The 23,753-nt window shown below is 57.2% G+C and overlaps 1 protein-coding gene across 6 annotated transcripts in view; it reads right to left on the bottom strand.

The window, feature by feature from the left end:
* Window positions 1–906: 906 nt before the first annotated feature.
* The window catches only part of TNRC18 (trinucleotide repeat containing 18), a 74,789-nt gene continuing 51,942 nt past the window's right edge, over window positions 907–23,753 (bottom strand). For all 6 annotated transcript variants that reach the window (XM_081036025.1, XM_081036028.1, XM_081036027.1 and 3 more), the window contains 13 exons: window positions 20,639–20,890; window positions 16,153–16,583; window positions 13,176–13,328; window positions 12,576–12,717; window positions 11,338–11,455; window positions 10,792–10,867; window positions 10,602–10,710; window positions 8,416–8,532; window positions 7,535–7,699; window positions 5,909–7,164; window positions 2,815–3,051; window positions 2,659–2,733; window positions 907–2,408 (listed from right to left, as the gene is read on the bottom strand). In XM_081036025.1, coding sequence (XP_080892151.1) covers window positions 2,202–2,408; window positions 2,659–2,733; window positions 2,815–3,051; window positions 5,909–7,164; window positions 7,535–7,699; window positions 8,416–8,532; window positions 10,602–10,710; window positions 10,792–10,867; window positions 11,338–11,455; window positions 12,576–12,717; window positions 13,176–13,328; window positions 16,153–16,583; window positions 20,639–20,890 — 3,338 coding nt within the window. In that variant the 3' untranslated portion in view covers window positions 907–2,201. The remainder of the gene's footprint in view (window positions 2,409–2,658; window positions 2,734–2,814; window positions 3,052–5,908; window positions 7,165–7,534; window positions 7,700–8,415; window positions 8,533–10,601; window positions 10,711–10,791; window positions 10,868–11,337; window positions 11,456–12,575; window positions 12,718–13,175; window positions 13,329–16,152; window positions 16,584–20,638; window positions 20,891–23,753) is intronic.

Below are 23,753 nucleotides of genomic sequence, written 5' to 3'. Positions count from 1 at the left end.
GGAGTTGGTCCACTCTTGGATGTGGGTCCCTTGGAGGAGGGTTGGGGAGGTGGACTGCCCGCCCAAGGGGTCACCTGTGGCTCCAGGCCTGCAGCCTCTGGGACCCACCCACAGGAGACCCAGGCAAATGCCAGGACAGCTAAGGGGGCCAAGTCCGCGCAGGGGATGCCAGCGGGGACACCAGGTGGCGCCCGCGCGCTGCTGCTCCCGCAGCTCCCCGTGTCGGAGGGCGGCCCACCTCTGCGTGACTCAGTGTCTGTGAAACCCGAGGACCTTCCGAGCCCTTCCTCTGGCCAGACGCTGCCTTCTTTGAATTTACCCTTCTGTTTGCCACGCTGTTTCCTCTACCCGCAGCCATGAAACAGCAAAGCCCAGAATCTCATCTGCACTGGGTCTCTGGGAGGGTACACATGGGATCAGGATGAGAGCTGAGCTCAGGGAGGAGGGTGGCAGCGCCAGGTCCAGGGCCAGCCTCCCCAAACCACCGCAGGGGTGCCGACCCTCCAGCTCCGCAAGGCTCAGGGCCCCTCAGACGTTCCGTCGCCGTGGGCTTCAGGTGTGGCCGTGGCTGGGAGCACTCAGCCCCACACAGTGAAGGAAGGAAAAGATGAGGCACGGCCTCCAGCCCCGCATTGGCTGAGAACTTTCTGCACTCGCGGACACGATCTGTATACCTTGGGTGCCCAGTGCAGCAGGCTCGCTCTGCTGACCCATAGGAAACACCACTGGTGCAACCCACAAGCTTTTCCTTCCCTTTCATTTAAATTAGGTCGAATTTAAGTAGCCGCATATGGCCAGTGGCACCCAGCTTCTGTGCTGAGAAATAGCAGCCCCCACGCCCCCCACCCACATTCTGATACCATGCCCACCGCAGCCCCTGAAATGAACCACTCCAGACAACAGTACTTTCCAATTATAGCTTTTTCTTTTCTTTTTATGAAAAAGATCACAGAATTCGCCAACAAACAAAATTCCAAAAGAAACTTTAAAAAAAAAAAAGGAAAACAATAATTCCCCCAAAAAACAAAACCGAAGTCTGGCTTTTCCTTCCCTTAAGATTGTCTGGACGAGGCCTCCCATCTCTCTGGAGGGCTCGGGGCTGGTAAGTGCTTTCGTGAGCAGAGGGCCCCCAGCGCTGGGCAGGCCCTCGTCTCGGCCTCTGCTCTGCCTAACTCTTTCTCCATCTGGGGGTGAGTACAGTACACCTGGGCCAGGGCGGCGGGCGGGTGGGGTGTGCTTGGGACAAGGGGGGCCCGTGAAGCTGTGTGCTAGACACTCACAATCTAACAGGAAATAAAAAATAATATTCTGCACGTCAGAATGTGTTCGCTTTTTTTTTTATAATTTCATAGCTATTTTTTCACAGTTTTAAAAAGTTTATATTTATATATATTTATATATATTTATCTTTATATATATAATTAAAAAGTTGACTCCATTTAAAGGCGTATGATACAGGGAGAAGTGTCTTGGTACAATAAAACTGTACAGGTTAAGAACTGCCGCCTCCCTCCGGGCGTGGCCGGGACGAGGATTTCAGCACCATTGGGGTTGTCTGTAGTGTGAGGGTCTGGACCGTGTGGATGGGCCCTGGCCAGGGCCTCAGGGCACGCAGTCCCCTCCACCTGGCACATGGCTGATGCTGCCGGGCTCCCCTCACCTGGCTCTGTTCCCCAAGTCCAGGCCATCCTGAGAGGGCAGAGGCTGGGCCCCTGGCAGGTGCCCATTGAGGCTGGTGGGCATCGGGCCATCCCAGTCCCGTGGCGGGCGGCTTAGTGTGGGCTCCGTGCTGAGGGGGCCGGGCACTGGGATCCCAGGGAGGACCCACAAGCAGCAGGAACCCCAGAGCGAGCGTCAGTTTGGTTCCTCAGAAAACTCCTTTGTCAGCATCAGCCGGGAGGCATGAGTCCGGGGCGCAGCCTGCCCCAGTGCTTACAAGGTGCTGGAGGGGAGGCTTGAGGGGGCCGGGCAGAGCCATACCCTGATAGCTGAGAGGAGCTCCCTTCTTGGGAGGCACCGAGGGAGTTGGAAAGGGGGGCTAGAGACGTGTGCACATGTGTGCACACACGTGCATGCATACAGGGCACACACATGTACACACTCACGTGCCAGGGCGTCCACAGGCACACTTGCATGCACACAACCAGGGCACGGCCCCCAAGCCGCGGCAGTGATGCGGAGGCCCCGACAGCCACGGGCGCTCAGCAGAGTACGGGCACGCCGTCGGTGGAGAAGATCATGCCCGTGGTGGGCTCGTAGGTGCCAGCGAGGTAGTACAGGCCCTCGCTGTCCTGGTGCTTCTTGGTCTTGAGCATCTGCTCGTACTGCTCCAGGCCCACCACCAGGCACTTGTGAGACACAGTCTGCACGTCGTTCTCGTCCACGTGGGACGACTGGTACAGGGCACGCTGCGGGGAGGTGGGCAGTGTCAGGGCGGGCGGGGAGAGGGAAGGCCGCCCCTGGACCAGAGGACCAGGAAAGTTGGGGGCAGAGACCCAGAGACACAGAGGGTCTGAGGACAAGGATGGGCAGAGACTAAGGGAGACCCAGGGACAGAGACACAGACACAGACAGGTCAAGAGACAGACTGGGAGACAGAAGGAGACAGGGACAGCGGCTCAGAGCCCCTGCAGGCTACATGGGGAGGGCTCCTCCTACCTCCATGAAGTCCTTCCTCTGGCTGGAGGCCCGCAGGGCGGCTGGGAGGCCACGGCCAGACTTCTGGTCCCAGTGCTGTGTGCACAGGGAGGGCAGTGGTGAGCCCAGGCCAGCCTCTACCTCCCGCTGTGCCCACCCAGCTGGCCGCAGGCTCACCTGGCCCTCATGGAGGCGCTTGCCCGGGCTGGTCTCCTCGGGGTGGTAGAACCACTTGACCCGCACCACCATGTTGCTGCCCCAGGACTCCCACATGCTCTGGATGCGGCCGATGTAGGGCAGGTTGGGGCGGCCGGCCGACAGGAACACTGCGCAGTCCCCGATGCGGATCATCTCCTTGCCGCGCACGATGGCCTTGTAGAAGAGCTTGCGGGCCTTGCCTTTCATGCCTCGGCGCTGTGGGACACGGTGGGACAGTGGGGCAGGTCAAGGTGAGACCCAAACTGGGGGTGGAGGGGCTCTGCAGGGTGTGGGGTGGGAGAGGAGGGGGCTCCCGCAGCTCTAATGGGGTGCCCTCTCTCATCCCTTTGGCATACAGACGGAGTGTCCAAGGAAACTTATTTAAACGAAGCATGCTGCTGCTAAGAGGGTGACAACTGCCCACGCTATAGCAGTGCTGGCAAACGGTGCCCAGAGCCCCGCAGGCGCCCACGTCCTCTGTGGACCCAACCGTATCCTGGCTCCTCTCACTGGTCCTGACACCAGCCTTCAAGGCACAGCGGCCCCCGGCTGACCCCCAATTTCCAGACAGGGACAGTGAGGCGCAAGGAGACATGGGTGGTGAAGCTCTGGACAGAGCACGGTCACTCGGCCAACACAGCTGTCTCACAAGCAGGGAGGTTGCCCCCGGGGTCACAGAGCTCAGTCACTCCCTGCGCAGCCGCAGGACAGTCATCCCCTCCCCCCAGCATCCTGACCAGGGATGACACTGGGATGTGGGCTGTCCCTGGAACAACATCAACCCCCAGGCGTGGCTGACTCCCCAGGTGGCTCAAAGACATTTTTTTTTTTTTTTTGCCTAAATCAGACAAACCTACATGCTAATTTCCTCCCTTATCTAGCGGTCCTTTTTCTACGTTCAATTTACTGGATCCCTGGTGGTGACCATCTTTTTGTTGTCCCTATCACTGATTTCTTATGTTCTATAAACAGCTCAAGTTCTTTTCAGCTCAAGGCATGGTGTGAGCCAACTCAAGGTGAGATGGACAGCTAAGACTGCTAAACTGAATCTCTTTGACCTCAGTTATGTTTGGGGCACCCAGTGGCTAACGCCCCTTCCTACGCACCCCGCTCCTTGGTCCCTGGGGCTCCCCAGTGGGGCCGATCCACCCCTGTGGCAGGCACAAGGCTTGCTCTAGCCAATCTGAACATCCCGTCCTCCTCCTGGCCTTTGTAATGAGCTCAGGGGTGGGCTCAGGACCCAAGCCAGACATTCCACCAACTTTAGCTTGAACCCCTGGGAGAAAGACGCATGCTTCCTCCTGTCACTTCTAAGCTGGTAGAACGCAGGCTGAAGGCTACTAGGGTTTCCTGTCCCCGAGGGAAGGAAGAGAGAAACCGACTGAAGTCTGGAGCATGGACTTGAGAGTGTGTCTGAAGACGCCCTTCAAGCCCCACCTAGACCCAGCTGTACCAACGCCAGTCACCCCTGGCCTTTTCCTGTTAGAGGCCAGCAAGCCTGGCCCTGTGCTCTGTAGCAATAAGAGCAGCAAAACTAAGTGACACTAACAAAGGAACCTGCAAATGACTGATGCTAAAATAAGCAATAGCCCAGTCACAGTGAAGGCAGGACAGTGAAGACGTGCTTATCCTTGGCTCAGAATCTGTCACTCCTGGACAGTCCGTGGGATCAGAGCTCCAGGGAGCCTGGAATGTCTAGGTGCGGCTATCAGAATCTGCACGCTCCAATCTGCTGTCCCTTTCAGCCAGGAGCCAGCCATCAGGCAGATAACCTGTGCCCTGCAGGGTCGCAGGAGCAGGTCGGGGCCCCAGATTCCAGTTAGTGCCTAAGGACAGCAAGCGCTAAAGGGGGACGGGGTGGGGGGGGCTCCTGACTTCTTGCTCTGCACCCCTTGCCCAGCAAAAAGGGAAATCCCCATTCTAAACTGCCTCTAGGTGACAGGATGGGGGGAGGGTGGCTAAAAGGCTGCTGCTAAGACAGAAACTCCCAGGCTGGAGTCTTGATTCAGAACATTCCCCAACTTCTCCAGCCGGCTGAGGGAGCAGATGCAAATATGCCAGGACTTCCCAAGTTCTTATCTTATGAGGCGCATTGGAGAGCCTGCCAGCTCACCAGTGTCACCCCAAGCCCTCACTCTGCCCATCTGTTCTGGCAGGACTGAGCTTTGGAGAGGCAGACCCGCCCGTGTCAGGTGTAGCCTCAGAGGACCCTGGACCAGGGAGCTGAATGCTGTGTGCAAACCTGGCTGGCGGCACCCATGGACAAGGAACCTATGGACAGGAGACGGCTCTTCCTGGCCAGGGTCATGGGATGGGCTGTTGACCATGGGGGCCATTCCCCTTCTGCTTGTGGAAGCTTCATGTGTGCAGCTGTGTGCATGTGTGTAGTGCAATGGGTATGTACGTGCGAGTATATGTATGCCCGTAAGTATGTGCCTGTGTGTACTGTGCGTGTGTATGCTACGTGTCTGTGCATGCAGATGGTAGGCAGGCACAGGGCCGGCAGAGGGTGCTTCTTGTGAGGACCATCTGCCCTCTACTACAGGGGTGGCCGTGGGACCCAGAGCCGGCCGACCAGAATGCCCGGCCTTCTGGGCCACACTGAGTAGCTCGGGGTGGGCATGTGACCCAGCCAAGCATGGGACAACCCTAGCGGCCTGGAGGCAGATAAGGGAAGGAAGTACCTTTTGCTGGGACTGCTAACCTGGCCAGCCCGAAGCCTTGTGCCTTCTGCCACATGGAGTTAAAGCGTAGCTGAGAAGGAGCTTAATGCCAAGAGAATCGGGCTGTTTAGCCAACAGGCTTTGAGAGACCCTGTTGCATGGGGCAAGACACCTGCTAAGGGGTCTGTGTTGGTCCTTGCACGTTTGCTGGGTTGGGTTCGCAGAGGGGTGGGTCTGGGTCTGGGTCCCAGAGACTAGGAGGCGGTACTGAGACTCAGTGTACCTATCTATGAAATGGGTCACCCCTACACTGCCCCCAACCCTCCACTGTGGGGTTGCTGGGGAGGACAGGAGGGAAGGAAAGGGCCGGCACAGAGCAGAGACACCTGCAGACCCTGCGCCCTGGCTACCTGGGTGGGCTTGCCGAACCACTTCCAGAGCTGTCGGGCGGGCAGGAAGGCGGCGATCTTGGGCCGGTTCTCCACGGACGGCAGGCGCTGCCGCTTGGCCAGCTCCTTGGTGGTGGGGAGGTGGACGCCTTCTCTCTTTTTGGGTCGGCTCTTGGCCCCAGCCCCAGCCCCGGCCTGAGCCTTGGGCTGCAGAGGCTGTGCGGGCTGCGGTGGGGGGGCCTGGGGCTGGGGGGCCGATGCCTTCTTGCTGGGAGAGTGGGCCGAGGACAGCGCCTTGCCAGCCTGCTTGGGCGCCTTGCTGGGGAGGACTGGCGGGGCCGAGGGACCGGCCACGGAGCCAGGCGCTGCGTCCTCGTCAGAACTGCAGGAGGAATCATCTGTGGTAGAGGACGAGGACGACGACGAGGAGGAGGAGGAGGAGGATGAGGAGGAGGAGGACGAGGACGAGGAGGACGACGAGGAGGAAGAAGAGGAGGAGGAGGAGGAGGACGACGACGACGACGAGGAGGACGACGACGAGGACGAGGATGAGGACGAGGACGACGCCCTAGAGCTGGAGGCGGCGCAGCCCCGGCCCCCGCCGGCCCGGCCTTCCTCCTCCCCGTCTGTCTCAGAGCTGCTGCTGCTGCCACTGTCACTGCTGCCGCCGCTCCCCGACTCCTCGGCCCCGTCCTGCTCAGCCTGGCCCTTGTCTGGGCTCTTGGAGTTGCCCGAGTCCTCAAACATGAGCCCGGCCCCGGGCTCTGGGGCCAGGTGGCCGTCCCCGGCCTTGGGCCGCGCCGCCTTGGGCTCCTGCCAGCCCGCAGCCCCGGGGTCCTCCCGCAGAAGCAGGGCCGCCTTGGCCTTCTTGCTTTTGGGCGAAGTGACACCCTCATGGTCCAGCTTGACGAGCAGCTCAACCTCCTCCCCGGGCCTCCGGGTGCCCTTGCTGGCGGGCTCCTCGGCAGCCCGGGCCTTCTTGGGCTTGGGGCGGGTGGCGGGCATGGTGATGGGCATGGTAACGAGGGGGGCGGGGGCCAGGGCTGGGGCGGGCGCCGGCAGCTCGCCGAAGGGCTCGGGAGCTGGGCAGCTGGCGAAGGTGGACGGCGCTGGGCTGGGCTGGGGCGGCGCTGGGCGAGCTTTGAGGGTTTTGGCCCGTTTGTCCACAGGTTCTGGGGGGCTCTTCTTGGAACTTGGGGTGCTGATGGGCTCCAGGGCCAGAGGGGCACTGGGGACCTCATCTGTTGAGCCCCCTTCCTCCAGGACAGCAGCTCTGTCTAGAAGAGAGAAGGAAGAAGCAAAGGTGGGGCCGGGCCAGAGCTTCCTGAGCCAGAAAGCCCGTCACAGCCCCGCTCAGCACCTCTCTGGGCCTCAGTCCCACGTATGTGGACCCCAAAGTGGTCTTCAGTAGCCTGGGCCCTTAGACCGAAGCACTGTTTTCTGGGTTCTGGAGAAAACACGCCCTGACTGAGTCGCGGCTGGACCTCTGACAGATCTGCCTCCGGAGCCTCAGTTTCCTTATCTGTCAAATGGTCCGAAGAGCAGCACAGCCCCCACCAAGGTGGGGAGACCAGAGCTTATAGCGGGCCCCGCCCACGCCCGCCCCCACCCTTGAGCCTCAGTGAGGCAGGGCTCGGGCCAACGTACCACCCTTGGCTTTGGTGCTAGGTTTCCGCCCGCGTCCTCGTGCTTTGGCACTGGGCTCCTCGGACCCTGGCGCACCCCCATCTTTGCTGTCTCCGGTGTCTTTGCTGGTCTTCCGGCTGCGGCGCTTGGCACTTGGCACCAGGAGGGCTGGGGATGGCTCAGCACCTGCAGGCAGGACAGACGGGGTTGGGCCCGGGCCTCAGGGCTGAGGAGGCACTGAGGACACTGCGTAGCTGACACTGCTCGGCCGGCCGGACGGCTGCAGGGACAACGCTCAGGTGTCTACACACACAGGAGCCCAGTGGGGGATCCTCCAATCCACGGACTGGCGGGGATGAGCAAAGACGGACTTTTGTGGTTTTGCTGATCCACTCGGAGGGTACTGCAAACCACGGAGGTCCCGGACCCCTGGACATCGGGCAGCCCTGGGTTCGAGTCCTGGCTCTGTCTCTACCTAGTTGTGGGACCCTGGATAAGCCATTCCCCCTCTTAGAACCCGCGTTTCGCATTGGTTGGTCAAAGGGGATGGTATTTCCAGACACAAGGACGGAGGCAAGAACTCAGCGCTATCACGGACAGAGTGTGAAGCTGTCAACAATTACTGAGCAGCCTCCCACGCCTGGGCTGCCTGGCTCGTGGCTGCCAGGCAGGACCTCAGGGCCTCAGGGCCTCATGGGCCTCAGGACACAGAAGCTGGCTGGGGACCTCTGGCATCCCCTTTCCCAAGCCTGTTCTGGGAGACCCTGCCCAGGGTTTCTGCCATTTCCATCCCCGGTGGGTGCGAGTGGTCCAAATCGCAGACTGGACCTAGAGGTGGGGTTGGCAGGGAGCCGGGCGAGGGCCTGGGGGTCGGCCTGGCCAGGGTGCAGGCCAGCACTCACACTGGATCTTATAGTCGGGAGGCAGGAGGCGGATGTGTGAGAGGGGTATCCTCCCCGTATCTCCATCGTCGAACTCCACGGTGATGAGGTCCCCATCATCCTCGAGGCCCAGCAAGCCTGTTGGAAGACGAGCAGGGTCAGGGGAGGCCCGGGACCAGCAGGCAGCTGGTGGTACAAAATGTGGGCCTCAGAGCCATGCAGTGCCAGTGGGAACACTGGCTCCCCCGACTTCCAGGGACACAGGTCTGTGTACACTCACTCCCAAGACTCTCCCTAAAGTAACATAAAGGAACAGCAAGGATGGTAAAGCACAAGGGGTGGGCAGGTAGATGGCAGCTGGTGACAGTGCCACCATTTTGGAGAAGGACATCTGCATGGACTAGCAGCAAGAGACTGTGGTCTCGGCTTTCCCTGCTCTGTCAGGGGCCTGGAAGGAGGCGATGCCTCCCCAGCAAAACAGTCCTGCCTGCCACTGTCACAAGGCCCTCCCCATGCACAGAGCGGCTGGTCCACTTGCTGAGGACTGAAAGGATGGCCTCTAACATAAGACAGACACGTGACAGAGCGGTAAGGGAGCTCGAAGAAGGAACACAGAACCCACAGAGAGGAGGGGAAGGGGAACACAGAAAGAAAGGGAGGTAAAGAAATCTAAAACAGGGCCGGCCCGGTGGCTCAGGCGGTTAGAGCTCTGTGCTCCTAACTCCAAAGGCTGCCGGTTCGATTCCCACATGGACCAGTGAGCTGCGCCCTCCACAACTAGATTGAAGAGAACGAGCTGCCGCTGAGCTTCTGGAGGGGTGGCCGATGGCTCAGTTGGTTAGAGAGCGCGCTCTCAACAACAGGGCTGTCAGTTCGATTTCCAGATGGGCCAGTGAGCTGCGCCCTCCACAACTAGATGGAAGGACAATGACTTGGAGCTGATGGGCCCTGGAGAAACACACTGTTTCCCAATATTCTCCAATAAAATTTTTAAAAATGAAATAAAAAAAAGATATCCTTGCAGAAATTAAAAAACGATGTGTCCATGAAACAGAAAGTTACTTTTAAAAAAAGAAATATTTAGAGAATAAGAAAAAACTCTTAGGAATTTTAAAAATGAGAGCACTAAACTTCTCAGACAACACTGGAAGCTAAAGTGGAACAATGACTGTGAAAATTATTTCCAACCTAGAATTTATACTCAGCTCAATTATCTCTAAAGACTAGGACAGATGAGAGTTTGGGCACGTACGTACTTCAGGATTTACTTCCCACAAGCCTTTCTCAGAAAGCTACAGAAAGAGCCTCCAGTAAAACGAGGGGCTGAGACAAGGAAGAGAAAGATGGGATGCAGCACAGGACAGAAGACGGGAATTCTCAGAGCGATGGCAATGGGAAGTCCCAAGGGTGACACCCATGAGGCAGGCCTGGAAAGCAGCTGCCCCCATGGTTCAGGGGGACAGAAAGCTCTGGACACTTGAACCAACGTGAACTTTTACTGCAGGAAGAGGACGTCAGGTAGCCAAGGGATGGCCTGTATTTGGCATCAGTTTTGTTTGTTTGTTTTTCGATGTAACAAACATCCATATTCCCACCTCCTGGATACGCTAGTTTTGCAGTAGCTAAGGAGTCCACTGTTTGAGTACCTGCCGTTTTTGCCTGACATCCATACCTACGTCCTCTGGGCTACCTGTTATTTTTGTCTTCCCAGCTTCCAATCTCTCTTATTCTGCTAACCATGCCCCAACTTTCCTGGGGAAGCCCCCTTCCCATCTCCCTCTGGCCCCGTGTAAAAGTAGAAAGCCAACCTCACTCATTAGCTTCAGAGCCTGCAGTGATCAGTGACCCAAGCCAGTTCAGTTGGACTCCATCCTGGGACTTACATTTGAAAAGTGAGATGTTCTTTAATGATAGGATTTAAGATGGTGAAAGATGGTCCGCAAGGGGCTGGGTATGAAGCCAGCACAGGTGAGAGCGCTGTAGACAGACGCTGACAGCCTGAGTTCTAATGACACCGTATGAACAGTACCCCGATCCAACCCAGCGACAGGCCCTATATAGCTTTTCAGTTATATGAGCCAATCCAATTATTTGTGCTTAAGCCAGTTAAGTTGGGTTCATGGACCAAAGGATTCCATGTTGATACATTAGGAAATGGGGGGCAGGGGCGTTGCTGGGGAAGGTGTCGGGGGCGGGGAGTGTCCCACCTCGGACCACGGTGCCCGGGTAGAGGCACCGGTACTGCTGGCTCCAATAGGCTGCGATCCTGGTCCCTTGCGGCAAGAAGCGCGTGGAGGCCGGCCTCACATCGATGATCTGGGAAGGTGAAAGACTGAGCACCAGGCAGTGACCAGGGCCGGCCGGCTCCCCACCCTCCCTGCCTCCCCTCCCTCTCACCGCCTCCTGCAGCAGCTGCTCCAGGCAGTAGATGTGGGGCCGGTTTCCACGTTCGCCCTCCACCACCACTCGGTATCTGCAAGGCAAGGGCAAGAGTGGCGTGAGGTGGCAGAGGCTGGGCTGCCCCACAGCGACCCCTGTGCCCAGCCTCCCGGCCTATCAGTGCCAGCTCTACCTTCCAGACCACCAACACGGAATGTTGGCACTCGAGGGTAACTGACTTGCTGTATAAACTTGGAGCCAAGTCTCTCCCCTCTGCGCCTCAGTTTTCTCATCTGTACAACGGAGGGTTGCAGACCCTAAAGGCCAGCATGCTATCCCCTGCCCCTTCCCACTGAGCCCCCTGGGGCCCCCTCAGAGCAGACAGCTTTCCAGAGTCCTCTGAACCTACAGGAAGCCTGCAGGCAGGCACCATTCACCCAGTTCTACGGGGAGGAGCCACCTACCCAGAGGAGCCGTAAGGCACCCTGGGTGCAGGACTGGGCGAAGCCTTTGGGCTCCGGGCCTAGGGCTGCGCTCCACCCGGACTCCTGGCCTCCCACTCACATGTCTGGCGAGTGCACCGTCTGCACATGCCCAGCGTACAGCAGCTTGTCATCCATGGGGATGAGCACACGCAAGCCGTCTTTCAGCTCGTCCTTGTCGATGATACAGGAGCGTGGGGCTGCAGGAGGGGGGCAGCATGGCGGGGCTAGAGCTGGGGCAGCAGGAGACCTCCTTCCCTCCCTCCTGGCACCTCCCTTCTCCCAGGCCTGCCCTTCTGAGAACAGGTGCCTGGGGGAGCCTGCATGGCACATGGGTGCTCGTGCATGTGGCAAGACGGGCCTTGTGCAGGGACACGCATGCATGTAGCAGTGTGCATACATGGGGGTCCACATCTGGAAAGATCCCAGGTGGGTGTGAACTGGGGAACAGTCTACACATGCTGCCCCTTCCCCGTCTCAAAGACCACCACCCTGGGAGGCCGGCATGAGGCTCTGCGTCATCAGTGCCCACTGCTGCTCCCTCAGCCACACCTGTGGGACTTGCCATCCTGGAATGCTGTTTGTTCTGGTAGAAACCAACCCCCATAGCCAAACTTCCCATCAAAAGGCCTGGAGAGACCTCATCCGTCTCCACTCTCCCTCTCGAGCCCCTAGCAGCATGGCCATGAGACCATGCCTGGCTAGCCCACCGGTCCAGGGGATGGATGGCCATGGAGCAGAGCGGCCCACGCATCAGCGGAACCCTAGCCATCCCGTTAACGTGGGAGCAAGCCCAGCTGAGGTCAGCCCTGCCACCCAACTGACCCACCTAGCCCTCCAATAACAGTGGCACCCTTTCCCTCCTCACCTGCCCTCTCACCTCTCTTCCCTCCTCGTGCACTCACACCCGTCCCCATCCACCTCTCTGCTGCCCCCACCATCACTGGATCCTGGGCAACGGCCTCCCAAGTAGACTCCCTGCCCACCTTGAAGCCCCTCCAGTTCATTCTATACACAGCAGTCAGAAAGCTTGCTTCAAAATCAATCTGACCGCATGGATCTCCCACTTAAAACCTCTGACAGCTTCTCGTTTTCCTTAGACAAAAGACTACACTCCTCACCGAGGCCCACAAGCGTCTGTGATCTGCCTCTGACCCCTCAGTCTCTCCCCCACCCGGCCCAGCTTACTGAGCCAAAGACAAACTGGCCTCTGCCAATTTAGCGCAGGGACTACGCCCCACCCAGCCTCAGGGCCTTTGCACACGCTGTTTCCCCATCACTGTCCCTCTCACGGCCCACTCCCCACACCGTCGCCGGCACCTGGTGTCAGTGGCCGCTCCACCGCTGTGCCACGAGGCAGGTGCTCATCCTCGGAGAAGCTGGAGTCTTGGTTGGGTTCAAAGTCCTCCTCAGCAGCCATACTCTCCATCAGTTTGCTCACAGCTCCCCCTTTCCCCCGATTCTGGGGACAGAACACAGCAGACCGATGGCTTAAGACATGGCATGTCTTCCTACCTGGCTAGGGACCCTCCTTGGAAACCCAGGGTCTGTGAGGCCATAGTGGGCGTCGGCCACATGTGCAGTGGGGGTTCCAAGCTGGGCTCACCCCGGAGGCCCGAGGGAGGACGAGGTGGGCCCACCACGCTCCTGGACAGGGCCTGCACATGCTCAGTACTGGACTGATATTCGTCACCATGGCGGGTGCCTTGGTTTCCTCCTGGGAGAAACTGAGGCAGCACCTCTAGCTACACCCAATGCAATTGAGGAAAAATAGTGTGGCCAGGGGCTAGCCAGCATGGGGGGTGGGGGCATACCCGGCCACGAACCATCTGCCAACTAGATGAAGAAATCCACCCAAGCCTGGGGGACCCTGTGGGGACCCTACAGGGACCTGACTCATTTGGGCGCGGTGAGCCTCACCTCCTTCTTCACCTCCTTCCCTTTGGCCTTGGCCTTGCTCCTCTTGGCAGAGGCCGGGGAGCTGGTGTGAGGGGCCCGGGCCTCGGGGGGCAGGGTGGGCGCACGGGGTGGGGGCAGCGTAGCTCCTGGTCCCGCCTCCTTCCCCTTCTTCTTCTAGGGAGGAAGCGACAGAGGTGCCATCAGAGGCGAGAGGGCCTGGCCTCCGAGTCCTCCTAAGAACACCCCTCCCCGCACAAGGACTTTTAGTTTCAATCTTGTTTTATTATGACTACGTATTACTTGTAAAAAAGAAAAAGAAATAGAAAAAGACGACACCTAAGTGTATATAAAGCATGTCTGTGCGTGAGTCCCTCTCCAATGATCCTATCAACTGCAACACACCATGTGCCCTTCCAGAACCTTCCACTAGCACATACAAACATGTGAACATGAAAGCTGTACAGACACATCTGTGCACGCACAGTATTTTTCTAAACACAGTATTTGTTTCAAACACAGATGGGAATTTACTGAAAGTCCCACTTTGCAACTTTGTCCCCCCCAGGGTGTCTGATCTACACAGAGGGAACCTCTTTTGTTACTTTCAATCGCTGTCCAATGTGCCACACGGAACCACAGTTCATTCAACCTGCCCCCCGTGGTGCCTCCATTTTTTTGCTCTTCCAAAAGATGTCACCAAAAAAGACAGTACCAGTTAGTTCTGCAAGCATGTTGCCAGAAGGAGCATTTAAAACCATTCGGCTGCTGCCTAGGTTGCTTCCAGAAGGCGAGGACAGTGCCACATCCATCCCAGCTCGAAGCCCCCAGTGTGTGTGACACGGGGTGGCTCCCCCTGGCTGGTGGAATGGAAACCAGTCCAAGGGCATGGGGACCGTGCAGGGCTTCACTGAACAAAGAACTGGGAACAACCTAGATGTCCAGCAACCGGTTAGAGATGCTGGTGCACCCAGAGATACAGCTCCAGCTTTTATACAGGCGAGGGTCCTGTGCCAAGGCAGAGGCCCAGTCGTGGGCAAACGGGAATGATGACACTTTTTGCAAAACAGCAGGCTTGAACTGCTGTCAGTGTGATCCAGAGGTAATGGGCAGTGGAGGCGGGGGGGGTCATTTTCTGCTTTTAAAAGAGACATGCTTACAATGAAACCCCAAGTCAAGGGACCAGAGCAGGTGGAAGATGAAGAAACAGAAAAAGATAGCACTGGGCAAATGTTACCATGACAACAGCAGAAGTCAAAGCAAACAGCATCAAAAGGGACAAAATAGGAAGTGTCATAGGGATAAAAGGTACTCAGTTTAATCCCCATTTGGGGGGAATACACATATGTATGTGGATATATATACACATTATGTTTTCTCGTGTCTGATGTATGTTTTAATCCTGTTCTCATGTCTGAAATCAGAAGGCATCTTGGGGGTCGCCTACATCCCTTGGAATTTCCTGGGTCTTAGGAGACTCTTTTGTTCTAATGAGGTGGCTGTTGGTCCTTCGGGGAGGAGAGTGAGTGATCAATCATGTCTACGTGCTGAAGCCTCCACAGAAACCCCTCAACGATGGGGTTTGGAGAACTCCCAGGTCGGTGAACACAGGAAGGTGTGCAGAGGGTGGCACGCCGCAGAGGGCATGGCAGCTGTGGCTCCTGCCCTGTCTCTTCCACTGGCTCTTCCTGAGTTGTGTCCTTTATAGTAAACCGGTTAATTTAAGTAAAGTGTTTTCCCAAGTTTTGTTGAGTCATTCTAGTGAATAAAAAACCTGAGGAGGAGGTCACGGGAACCCCAATTTATAGCCAGTTGGTCAAAGTGCAAGCGGCCTTGACTTGTGACTGGCATCTGAAGGGAGGGGCAGTCTCACGGGGCTGAGAGCCCTTCCTTCACCTGTGGTCTCTCCAGGGGTTAATGTGAGACACGTTGGGAGTAGAGGGAACAAACTCTCTTTATAAATAAATTAAGTATACATGGTAAAGTGTTTAGAACATGCCTGGGCCCCACCATGGGTCACCTGCTACGGTGATCATCATCATTATTAAATATTCCAGCCCCTTCTCTCCAAGGCCCGCAAAAACCTTCATTGAACAAGAGGTGAGCACAAATCAAGGTACCTGTGGGTAACACTCAAATGCGGCCCCTTCCTCAGCACCACCCATTATCAGGAAATCAGTGCCGAGTCTCATCCCTTTTTGTGACTTTCTCTAGAATGTCACGTCATTTGAGGTTGACCCTACATTAGGGACATGGGGTGGAGAGGCCTGAGGCAGAGACCACGGTCAAGAGCTGGCTGTGAGGTTTGAATGCAAGTACCCAAAGGGGGAGCAACTGGCCACTAGCTTCCTAATGGCCAGTGCAAAAAGGGTAATAGGTATAATCATCACAGATTTCTCAAAGCAAGTGTTCTCAAGCTGGGTGTGTCCATGAAAGAATTTGGGGATGGGAGAAAAGAAAACTCATCTCTACTCTCACCAACCTCTGAAGAAATGAGGAGGATTTCCTTCAGGTGTGAGTGGAGGCCACAAATCACAATAGGACCAGCAGTGCTTATGACTTTGTCACCAATAGAAATCACTGTCATGTAGCACAAGACACTGACCGCAGAGACCTTAAAATATCACTTGTGCTCATCACTTCAAATTGATGGCACTCACTATGCCCGCGTCGGGCTCCTTATCAGAGACATGCGCGAAGCAGCACTCGGAAGTGTGGCATTCCAGTATGCCGATAACCGCATTTCAGTGTCACTGCTGTCCTTTGGGGTCTGTGCATTTCACTCATGTTTAGAACTCTGAGACAAGAGGCAGAAGGGCCTGGGCAAGGGAGGGGAGGCCCGGCTCTTCCTGACAGGAGGTCTGAATGCCCCTCCGGGCAGCACTGACCCCAGGGCCCTGTGGTGGACACTGGAGCCTACTCCCCAGGCTGGAGGAGCCCAGCATGGCGTTCGGAGGGGCACGCCCCTCCCCGCGGTCCCACCCCTGCTCAGAGCCCCTACCTTCCTGGGGTCCTTTCTGTCCTTGGCACGGCCGGCTTCCTTTCGCGGGCTCAGCGGGCCGTTCTTGGTGCAACGGCCTGCCTTGGTGGCCACGGGCGCTGTGCTGCTGGGCGCAGGGGCAGCGGCGGAGGCGTCGTGCAGGAAGATGCGCTCGCTGCGCCGCCGTGCCCATAGGTCGTCGTCACTGGCCTCTGGCCCCGCCTCCAAGCCGGGCTCCCGGGGCCCCCGAGGCTTGCGGGGCTTGCGCCCCTTCTCCACCACCAGCTTGGCCTTGTCGGGCCCGGTGGGGCCGGAGCCCCGGGCGCCGGGCACGGGCGCAGCCAGGGAGGGGCCTGGCTCCCCCAGCCCCTTCTTGGGCCGCAGCAGCCCGGCAGGTGACCGCTTCCGCACCTTGACCTCACTCTCCGAGTCAGTGTAGTCGAACTCCGTGCCTGGAGTGGAAGGAGGGAGCAGGCTGTGGACAGGGTTGTGGGGCTCCCACTTTCCACCCACCCAGCCGCCTTGGCCACCAGCACAAGGTCACACAGGGGACCTCGCTGCCTGTGGGAGCCTTCTCCCCATTTCCAGGGGAGGAACCTGAGGTCCAGAAGAGGAGACTCACCTGGCCACATGCCTGTGAGTGGCAGGTCCTGCCGGGCCCCACTCTTGTCCCCAACCTACCGTGGCTACCCAGACTCTGCTCCCTACCCTCTCCCCAAGGGCATCATCTGGAAAGTGGAGACTCCTGCCTGGGCCTCAGAGCTTCTCCTCTGCCTCCTGCGTGCCCTATGGGAATCCCAGAAGCCAGGTGAGCAGGAAGGGCCCACACCTATGGGGCAGCAGCTCTAAGTGAGACAGGTGGGAAAGCCCAGCTGAAATCCCCGAGCCCCAGGGCTTCTCCTCTGCTGCCTGGTGCTGTCTCAGAGCTGGGAGGTCCCTGGCACCTGCTCCCCTTTACAGGGGGGAGCCTCACTTGAACCTACACCACCCTGGGGCCCAGCCCCTCCTCTCGCCCTGAGACCCACCCCTTCCCTTCCCACAGCCAGTGGGCCAGCTTCCTTCTGCCACAGGGCAGCCCTGACCCAGACCCTCAAGGCCGGCCTGGACCCGGAACACACATCTGACTGCAGGGCTAGTGAGCTCACCAACACCTAGCTGTCTTCCATCTTTTCAAACCTCCAGGCCTTTGCTTCTGGTCCCTCTGCCCAGAGCACCGCCTAACCTGGAGAACTGCGGCCTCCTTTCTGAGAAGACGCATTTGTCACCCTGGGGAGTCCTCTGCCCACACCCCCGTCAGCACAGGCACACATCACACTGTAGGGCTCCCATCCATCCCTGCCTATCCATCACACTCCACCTGCTTTCCCCAAGAAGCAGATCCCCCGAGTTCTCCTGGAGCCCCCAACGTTGTGCAGCCCAGAGCCTGGCCCAGAGTTGGTGGCCAAGGAAAGCATCTAAATGGGGGGTAAGATGGCACTTCTCCCTGGGGATGGGGGCTTTAAGGTTTCTTCCTCCTCCAGGCAGACCCCAGGGACGAGATGTCTGTGACAGACCCTGGGATGACCACCCCAGAGGAGGACTCGCCCTGAGTCCCACTGCACATGGGTCGAGAAGCCAGGGCCAAACCGCAGGCCTCCGGACCCCTGGGCAGCTGGCAGCCTGCCCACAAGGGCTCCTGTGGGAGGCCAGGACCCATGGCCCTGACAGATGCAGCCGCAGTAACAGGCGCCGGGAAGGCGGAGGGGGCACACTCCATGGGAAGGAGACTCTTGCAAAGCTTAATGATCCCATTAATTAATCTTTTGTTAACGGACTTCCCGCTGCACAGGGAGGCAGCTGGGGGCTTTCATGGCTGATTAGAGTGTGGGCCATAAAACAGAGGCTACAGAGTTCTACTGTGACGATAAGGGAATGAGACCCCCACCTGATGACAGCCCTCCTGCAGAAAACCACCAGGATGTACAGATGTACAGAAAACACGGCAGTGCACTGCGTAGGGAGGGGGCTCTGGAGAGTGGGCAGAGCAGTGACAGAGAGTGGACATGCGCTTGGAATAGGGCAGGATGGGACTACATGAGTAAGATTGGGCTGGGGGATAAATCCTTATGAGACCAACGGGGCAGCATGAATGTGCCTGGGACAGAGGAAGTGGTCTCTGTGAGGGCGCTGAGGGGGTGCGGGTGGACAAGATGAAGCTGAGAGACAGGGAGGGATTTGCCCAGGCCTCACCCAGCCATCAGTGCTGGAGCAGGGAGCAGAACCCACATCCTGACCAGCACCCTGTGCTGCTGCCTCCGCCCCCAAAATAAGGTAGTAAAGGAGGAACACAGGAACAGCAACGATAAAAATAGACAAAAAATAAAAAACAAAAGGGTAAGACACAAAAGATTCAAAGTCAAAGGATGAGGAAGATATACCACGCAAACAGTAACCAAAAGAGAGCTGGCCTGGTCATGCTGATATTGGACAAAATAGACTTTAAGATAAAAATTGTTACTGGAGACATAAAAGGACATTTTGAAACGATGAAACAGTCCATCAGTGTTGGTCAGTGTAATAAACCGTTTCAGTCGGTCAGTGTAATAAACCGTTTCGATAGAATAAAGGACAAAAACACATGAGCACCTCAACAGACAGAAAAAGAAAGAAGACAGTCCATGTTCATGGATAGGAAGATTCGATATGATCAAGATGTCAGCTCTCCTCAACTTAATCCATAAATTCAATGCAATGTCCATCAAAATCCCAACAAGTTGTCTCGTGGATATCGACATACTAATTCTGAAGTTTATATGGAGAGGAAGCAAGAGACCCAGAATCGCCAATGCAATACTGAAGGAAAAGAACTAAGTCAGAGGCCTGACAACACCACCTGAACTGCAAGACTTACTACAAAGCTACAGGAATCAGGATGGTGCGGTACTGGCAAAAGAACAGGCAAGCAGGTCAATGGAACGGAATAGGGAGCCCAGAAATCGACTCCCATAAACATAGTTAAATGATCTTTGACAAAGGAGCAAAGGCAATACAGTGGAGCAAAAGACAGTCTTTTCAACAAATGGTGCTGGAACAACTGGGCAGTCACAGGCAAAAGAAAAAAAAAAAGAACCTAGACACAGACCTTACCCCCTTCACAAAAATTAACTCAAAATTGATCACAGGCCTGTATGTAAAACGCAAAACTACAAAACGTCTAGAAAATAACAAAGGAGAAAAAAATAGATGACCTTGGTTTTGGCAGGGAAATTTTAGATACAACACGAAAGGCACAATCCATGCAAGAAAGAACTGATAAACTGGACTTCATTAAAATTAAAAATTTCAGCTTTGCAAAAATCACCGTCACGAGAATGAAAGGACAAGCCATAGACAGGGAGAAAATATTTGCAAGACACATCTGACAAAGGACTGTTATGCAAAACATACCCAAAACTCTTTAAACTCAACATTAAGAAAACAAATAACCTGATTACAAAAGGGGCCCAAAACCTTCACAGACACTTCATGGAACGTACGCAGATGGCAAATAAGCGTGTGAGAAGATGTCCACATCACATGTCATCAGGGAAATGCAAATTACAACAATGAAATACTACTACACACCCATCAGAACAGCTGAAATCCAAAACACTAACGCCAGTGCTGGCGAGGACGTGGACAGCAGGAATCTCAGTCCCTGCCGGCGGGGACACAAATGATGCAGCCACTTTGGAGAGAGTTTGGTGGTTTCTTAGAAAACTAAACACACTCTTACCATATGATCCAGCAACCATATTCCCTGGTGTTTACCCAAAGGAGCTGAAAACTTACGTCCACTCAAAACCTGCATACAGTTGTGGACAGCAGTTGTATTTATAATTGCCCGAACTTGGATGTCACCAGGATGTCCTGGGGGGCCCTTCAGTAGGTAGATGGGTAAATAGACTGGGGTCTATCCAGACAACGGAACATTGTTGACTGCTAAAAAGAAACAAGCTTTCGAGCCATGAAAAGTGGGATGGCAAGCCTGGCTAACAGAGACACAGCACCCGAGAACCCCCACTTCAGGCCCAGCCCCAGGCTACAAGCTCTGTGTGGCCTGTTCCTTCTGCCTGCACCTGTTTCTCCCGCGTGCTTGGCCCACTCCCACTCAGCCATCTCTCTCATGGGTCGGCCTGCAGGTCACCAACCTGCAGTGGACTCCTTGACTCCCCAAGCTGGGTCAGGGACCTCTTTTGGGCTCCTGCGCCCCCCAGGGTGCAGATCTGAGGCCTCTGCTTCCCAGAATAGCCCGACATTGGGCACCTGAAGGGGCAGGCAGGTCAGGCCATGTTTGTTTGAAGGTTACTCTGCATAGTCTTGGAGACCCCTCCTTGGGCACAGCAGGCCAGGGCCCATATCACCAGTTCTCTATTCAATGCGGGGCCAGCTACCAGCTCTGCCCCCACCCTTCTCTGAGCCTCAGTTTCCTCACCTGCAGGATGGGGCAGTGGAGCCACATCCCAGAAGCACACCTGCCAGTACTTACCCATCAGGCTCTGCCGTTCCTCTTTCTTCCGGGCCTTCTGCTTCGCCTCCAGCTGCACCACTGACAGGGACGGTCCCACTGTGGGGCTGGGGAGGGCGCTGGCGGCAAAGCGGGCCAGCAGGCCCAGCCCGCTCTCCTCCAGGCCTGGTGACAGGGCCCGCTCCCGGGCCCCTAGCCTATAGCTGCCGTGGGCCTCATCCTCTTCTTCCTCCAGCTCATCTTCCTCGTCTTCGTCCTCCTCGGAGCTCTCATCTGGCGTGCAGAAAACAGGAGGCGAGTCAGAGCCTTGGCCGGGCGTGGACCGCCCCCCCCAGCCTCCCCTAGGCTGGGGTGCCAGCCTAGCTCCCCACCAGCTGGGGGTGGATCCTGCCTCCTCCTGAACCAGCCCACAAACCCCCCGATGGCCCAAGACCCCATCAAAGCGAACCCAAGCCTTGGGCATCCTGGGCAGCCCAGAGGTGGGCAGCGGCTTTGGGAATCACAGTGAGTTTCTGTCAGGGGGACACCAACATGCACCTGTGCTGTGGGGAGGGAGACACACAGACAGGACTGGAGACAGCTCTCTCCACGGTCTCACGCGCACACGCACACCCCGACACACAACATGAAGGCTGAGGAAGGAGGCAGGAAAGGAGAGAAGGAAAGAGAAGGCTGAGGGAGGGGAGGAGAGGGCCTGGGCACTCGGATTGGGTTCCGGGCATAGGCACCTAGGGGAGGTTTTGGCAGCTGGAGGCCTGTGGGCTGATGGCAGGAGAAGGTGGAGTCTGGCCTCTTCTTGGGAGGGGGACACACAAGGTTGAAGCACCTAGCAGTCTCTGGGGTCCAAAGTTGGCACCCAGTAACACCCTCTCTCTGGGGCACCTGGGGCAAGTCCCTGGCCCTCCCAGAACCCTATTTTCTCATCTGTGGCACAGGGTTACCCTCTCAGCCCACCCCCAGCTAAGGGAGGGTCCAAACAAGATCACACATACATAGGAGAGAGCGCTTTGCAGGAGTGAAGAGGACTAAACATGCACAGAGCCACCCTGTTCTGTGAAAAGAAACTGCTGTCCCCACCACTGAGGAAGCCACAGGCTGGCTATGCCTCTGGACCTGTGGGGAGCAGGGAAGGGGAAGGGCTGGCTGACCCACTCTGCACCAGGAGGTCCAGGCCTGGGGCTCAAGCGCTCAGGCAGCACAGCAGGACTCGAACCCAGGGCTGGCTGGCTGTCCTGTCGCCCACGGTCTAGTGGAAACAGACTCTAAAGAAGCCCCACCTGTCTCTTGTTGATGACTAGAGACGTGCCTCTCCCCAGGACCTGGCCCTGCCACTCCAGTCACGGGGACGAAGGTGGGACGGGTGGCGGTGCAGGCACGGAGAGCAGGGAAAACCGTGCTCCCACACATGAACCAAGCCGTCCACCGAGAGAGTCAGTCTATAGGTCAGGCTTGCTCTGACCTTCCCAGACAGGAGGCCACCTAAGCCACAAGGGCTGGCCGGCAGGATAGCAGCAGGGGCTGAATGTGCCCATGAGATGCCAGGCCAAGGAGCCGGAGCATGCCTGTCTACCCAGAGCACTGGGAACGTGAAGGCGGCTCTGGGAGCCGATGACTAGGCTGGGCCAGGCAAGGCTGGAGAGAGATGTGACCAGGATGGGGACAGTCTGGGCTCGGGGAGGAGACAGACGGCCAACTCCACATTCTCCTGCCAATGCCCCAAGCTGCCTGCTTGCTTAAGTGCAAAATCCGTGGCCAAAAGTGGCGGCCGGGGTGCCGATGGGAGTAGAAGCTTTCTGTCCACCCACTTATTGCAAGGAACCCGGTTTCTGCTGAGTGACCCCTTGGTGAGGGAAACAGTGATGAGCTTAAGGAATCTCTAAAGGGAGTCGAGAGAGGAAGGAGGCAGAGAGAGGGGGTTATTAAGGGGAGAGAAGAGGAGGCCCGGCCCCCAGAGCGATGGATGAAGCGGGATGGCGGCCAGCGGGGCAGGCGGGCGGGCAGCAGGCAGGCAATGCACACTTGCGATCCATTCACACTGCGGACGTCACATGGTCCGTCTCCGCCCCAGTGGGCCACAGCGGCAAAGCAGGCTAAGTGTAGGCAGACTTTCGACAGCGCCTGGGTCCCCTGCATCAGGACCCCTGGGGTCGGCCAATTTGAGCAGGGTGGCGGGCGGGGGCTGGCTGGGGTAGGGGCACGGGGTTGGACGTGTGGCCAGCTTTCCCTTCTAGAGATAGCCTTCCCGGGGCTACTCAGGTGTGGAGACTTCCAGAACTCTCTCCCACCCAGGAGGATTGCTGGGTTTCTGGATGTCAGAATATCCGCATCAGATCCCAGAAAACCAGCAGCAGCCCCACCCCAGCACCCTGAGAAGAAAGAGTGTTTGAAGGCAAAAGCCACAAAAAAGGGGTATGCCTGCCACAAAGTGCAAGCACAGATTATCTTGGTCTCCCAGGACCCTCCCACCTTCCGCTCCGAGCCTGACAAGCCCGCCCCAGCTGCCTCCCACGGTGGCTTGGCAGGTCTGCTCAGGCCGGTCCGCAGGGCAGGGGGAGCAGGGGCGGGGGCGGTCTGAGGACCAAGAAAGCCCTTCTGGAGTTGTCCACACCTGAGGCAACGGAGCTTGCCAAGGGCAGGGGGAGAAAAAGTCCCAACAAAGAAACCCAAGGAAATGCAGAGGAACTTCCATACAAAAACTCTTGGCTCAGTATGTGGCCTTGGCTGTTGTAATTCGGTTTGGTTTGATTTTCCAAAACCCGATCGGTAAGTGCCAAAGCGACCCGCTGCTGCCATAGCCGATGGGGGCAGCCCCGAGGAGGGGAGGTGCAGGGGGACACAAAGAAAAGGTGTGCCTACCTAGGGACCAGCGAGCCAGGCTCCACCCCAGCTCAGTGACCCGCTGCGCCGTCTGCCCTACTCCCAGCCTTCACTTTGCGTCCAAGTGCAGCGTGAGAGCAAATGCAAGAGACCAAAACAGACATTCAAAGCATCATGGGTAGGGGTCAAGGGTGAAGGTATGGTCAAGCTGCTGGGAGGAGAAAGCAGACACACTAGAAAAGCCAAGCCAATTAGGTGTTTTAGTATCAGATGTCAGTAAGGCCCTATTACCCAAATATCCCTTCTGAGACCTGACCAA

Source organism: Rhinolophus hipposideros (genome assembly GCF_964194185.1).
Source record: "Rhinolophus hipposideros genome assembly, chromosome: 23".
Taxonomy (NCBI): Eukaryota; Metazoa; Chordata; class Mammalia; order Chiroptera; family Rhinolophidae; genus Rhinolophus; species Rhinolophus hipposideros.
The sequence above is the reverse complement of the archived record's forward strand: the minus strand, read 5'-3'. Positions and strand labels throughout refer to the sequence as shown.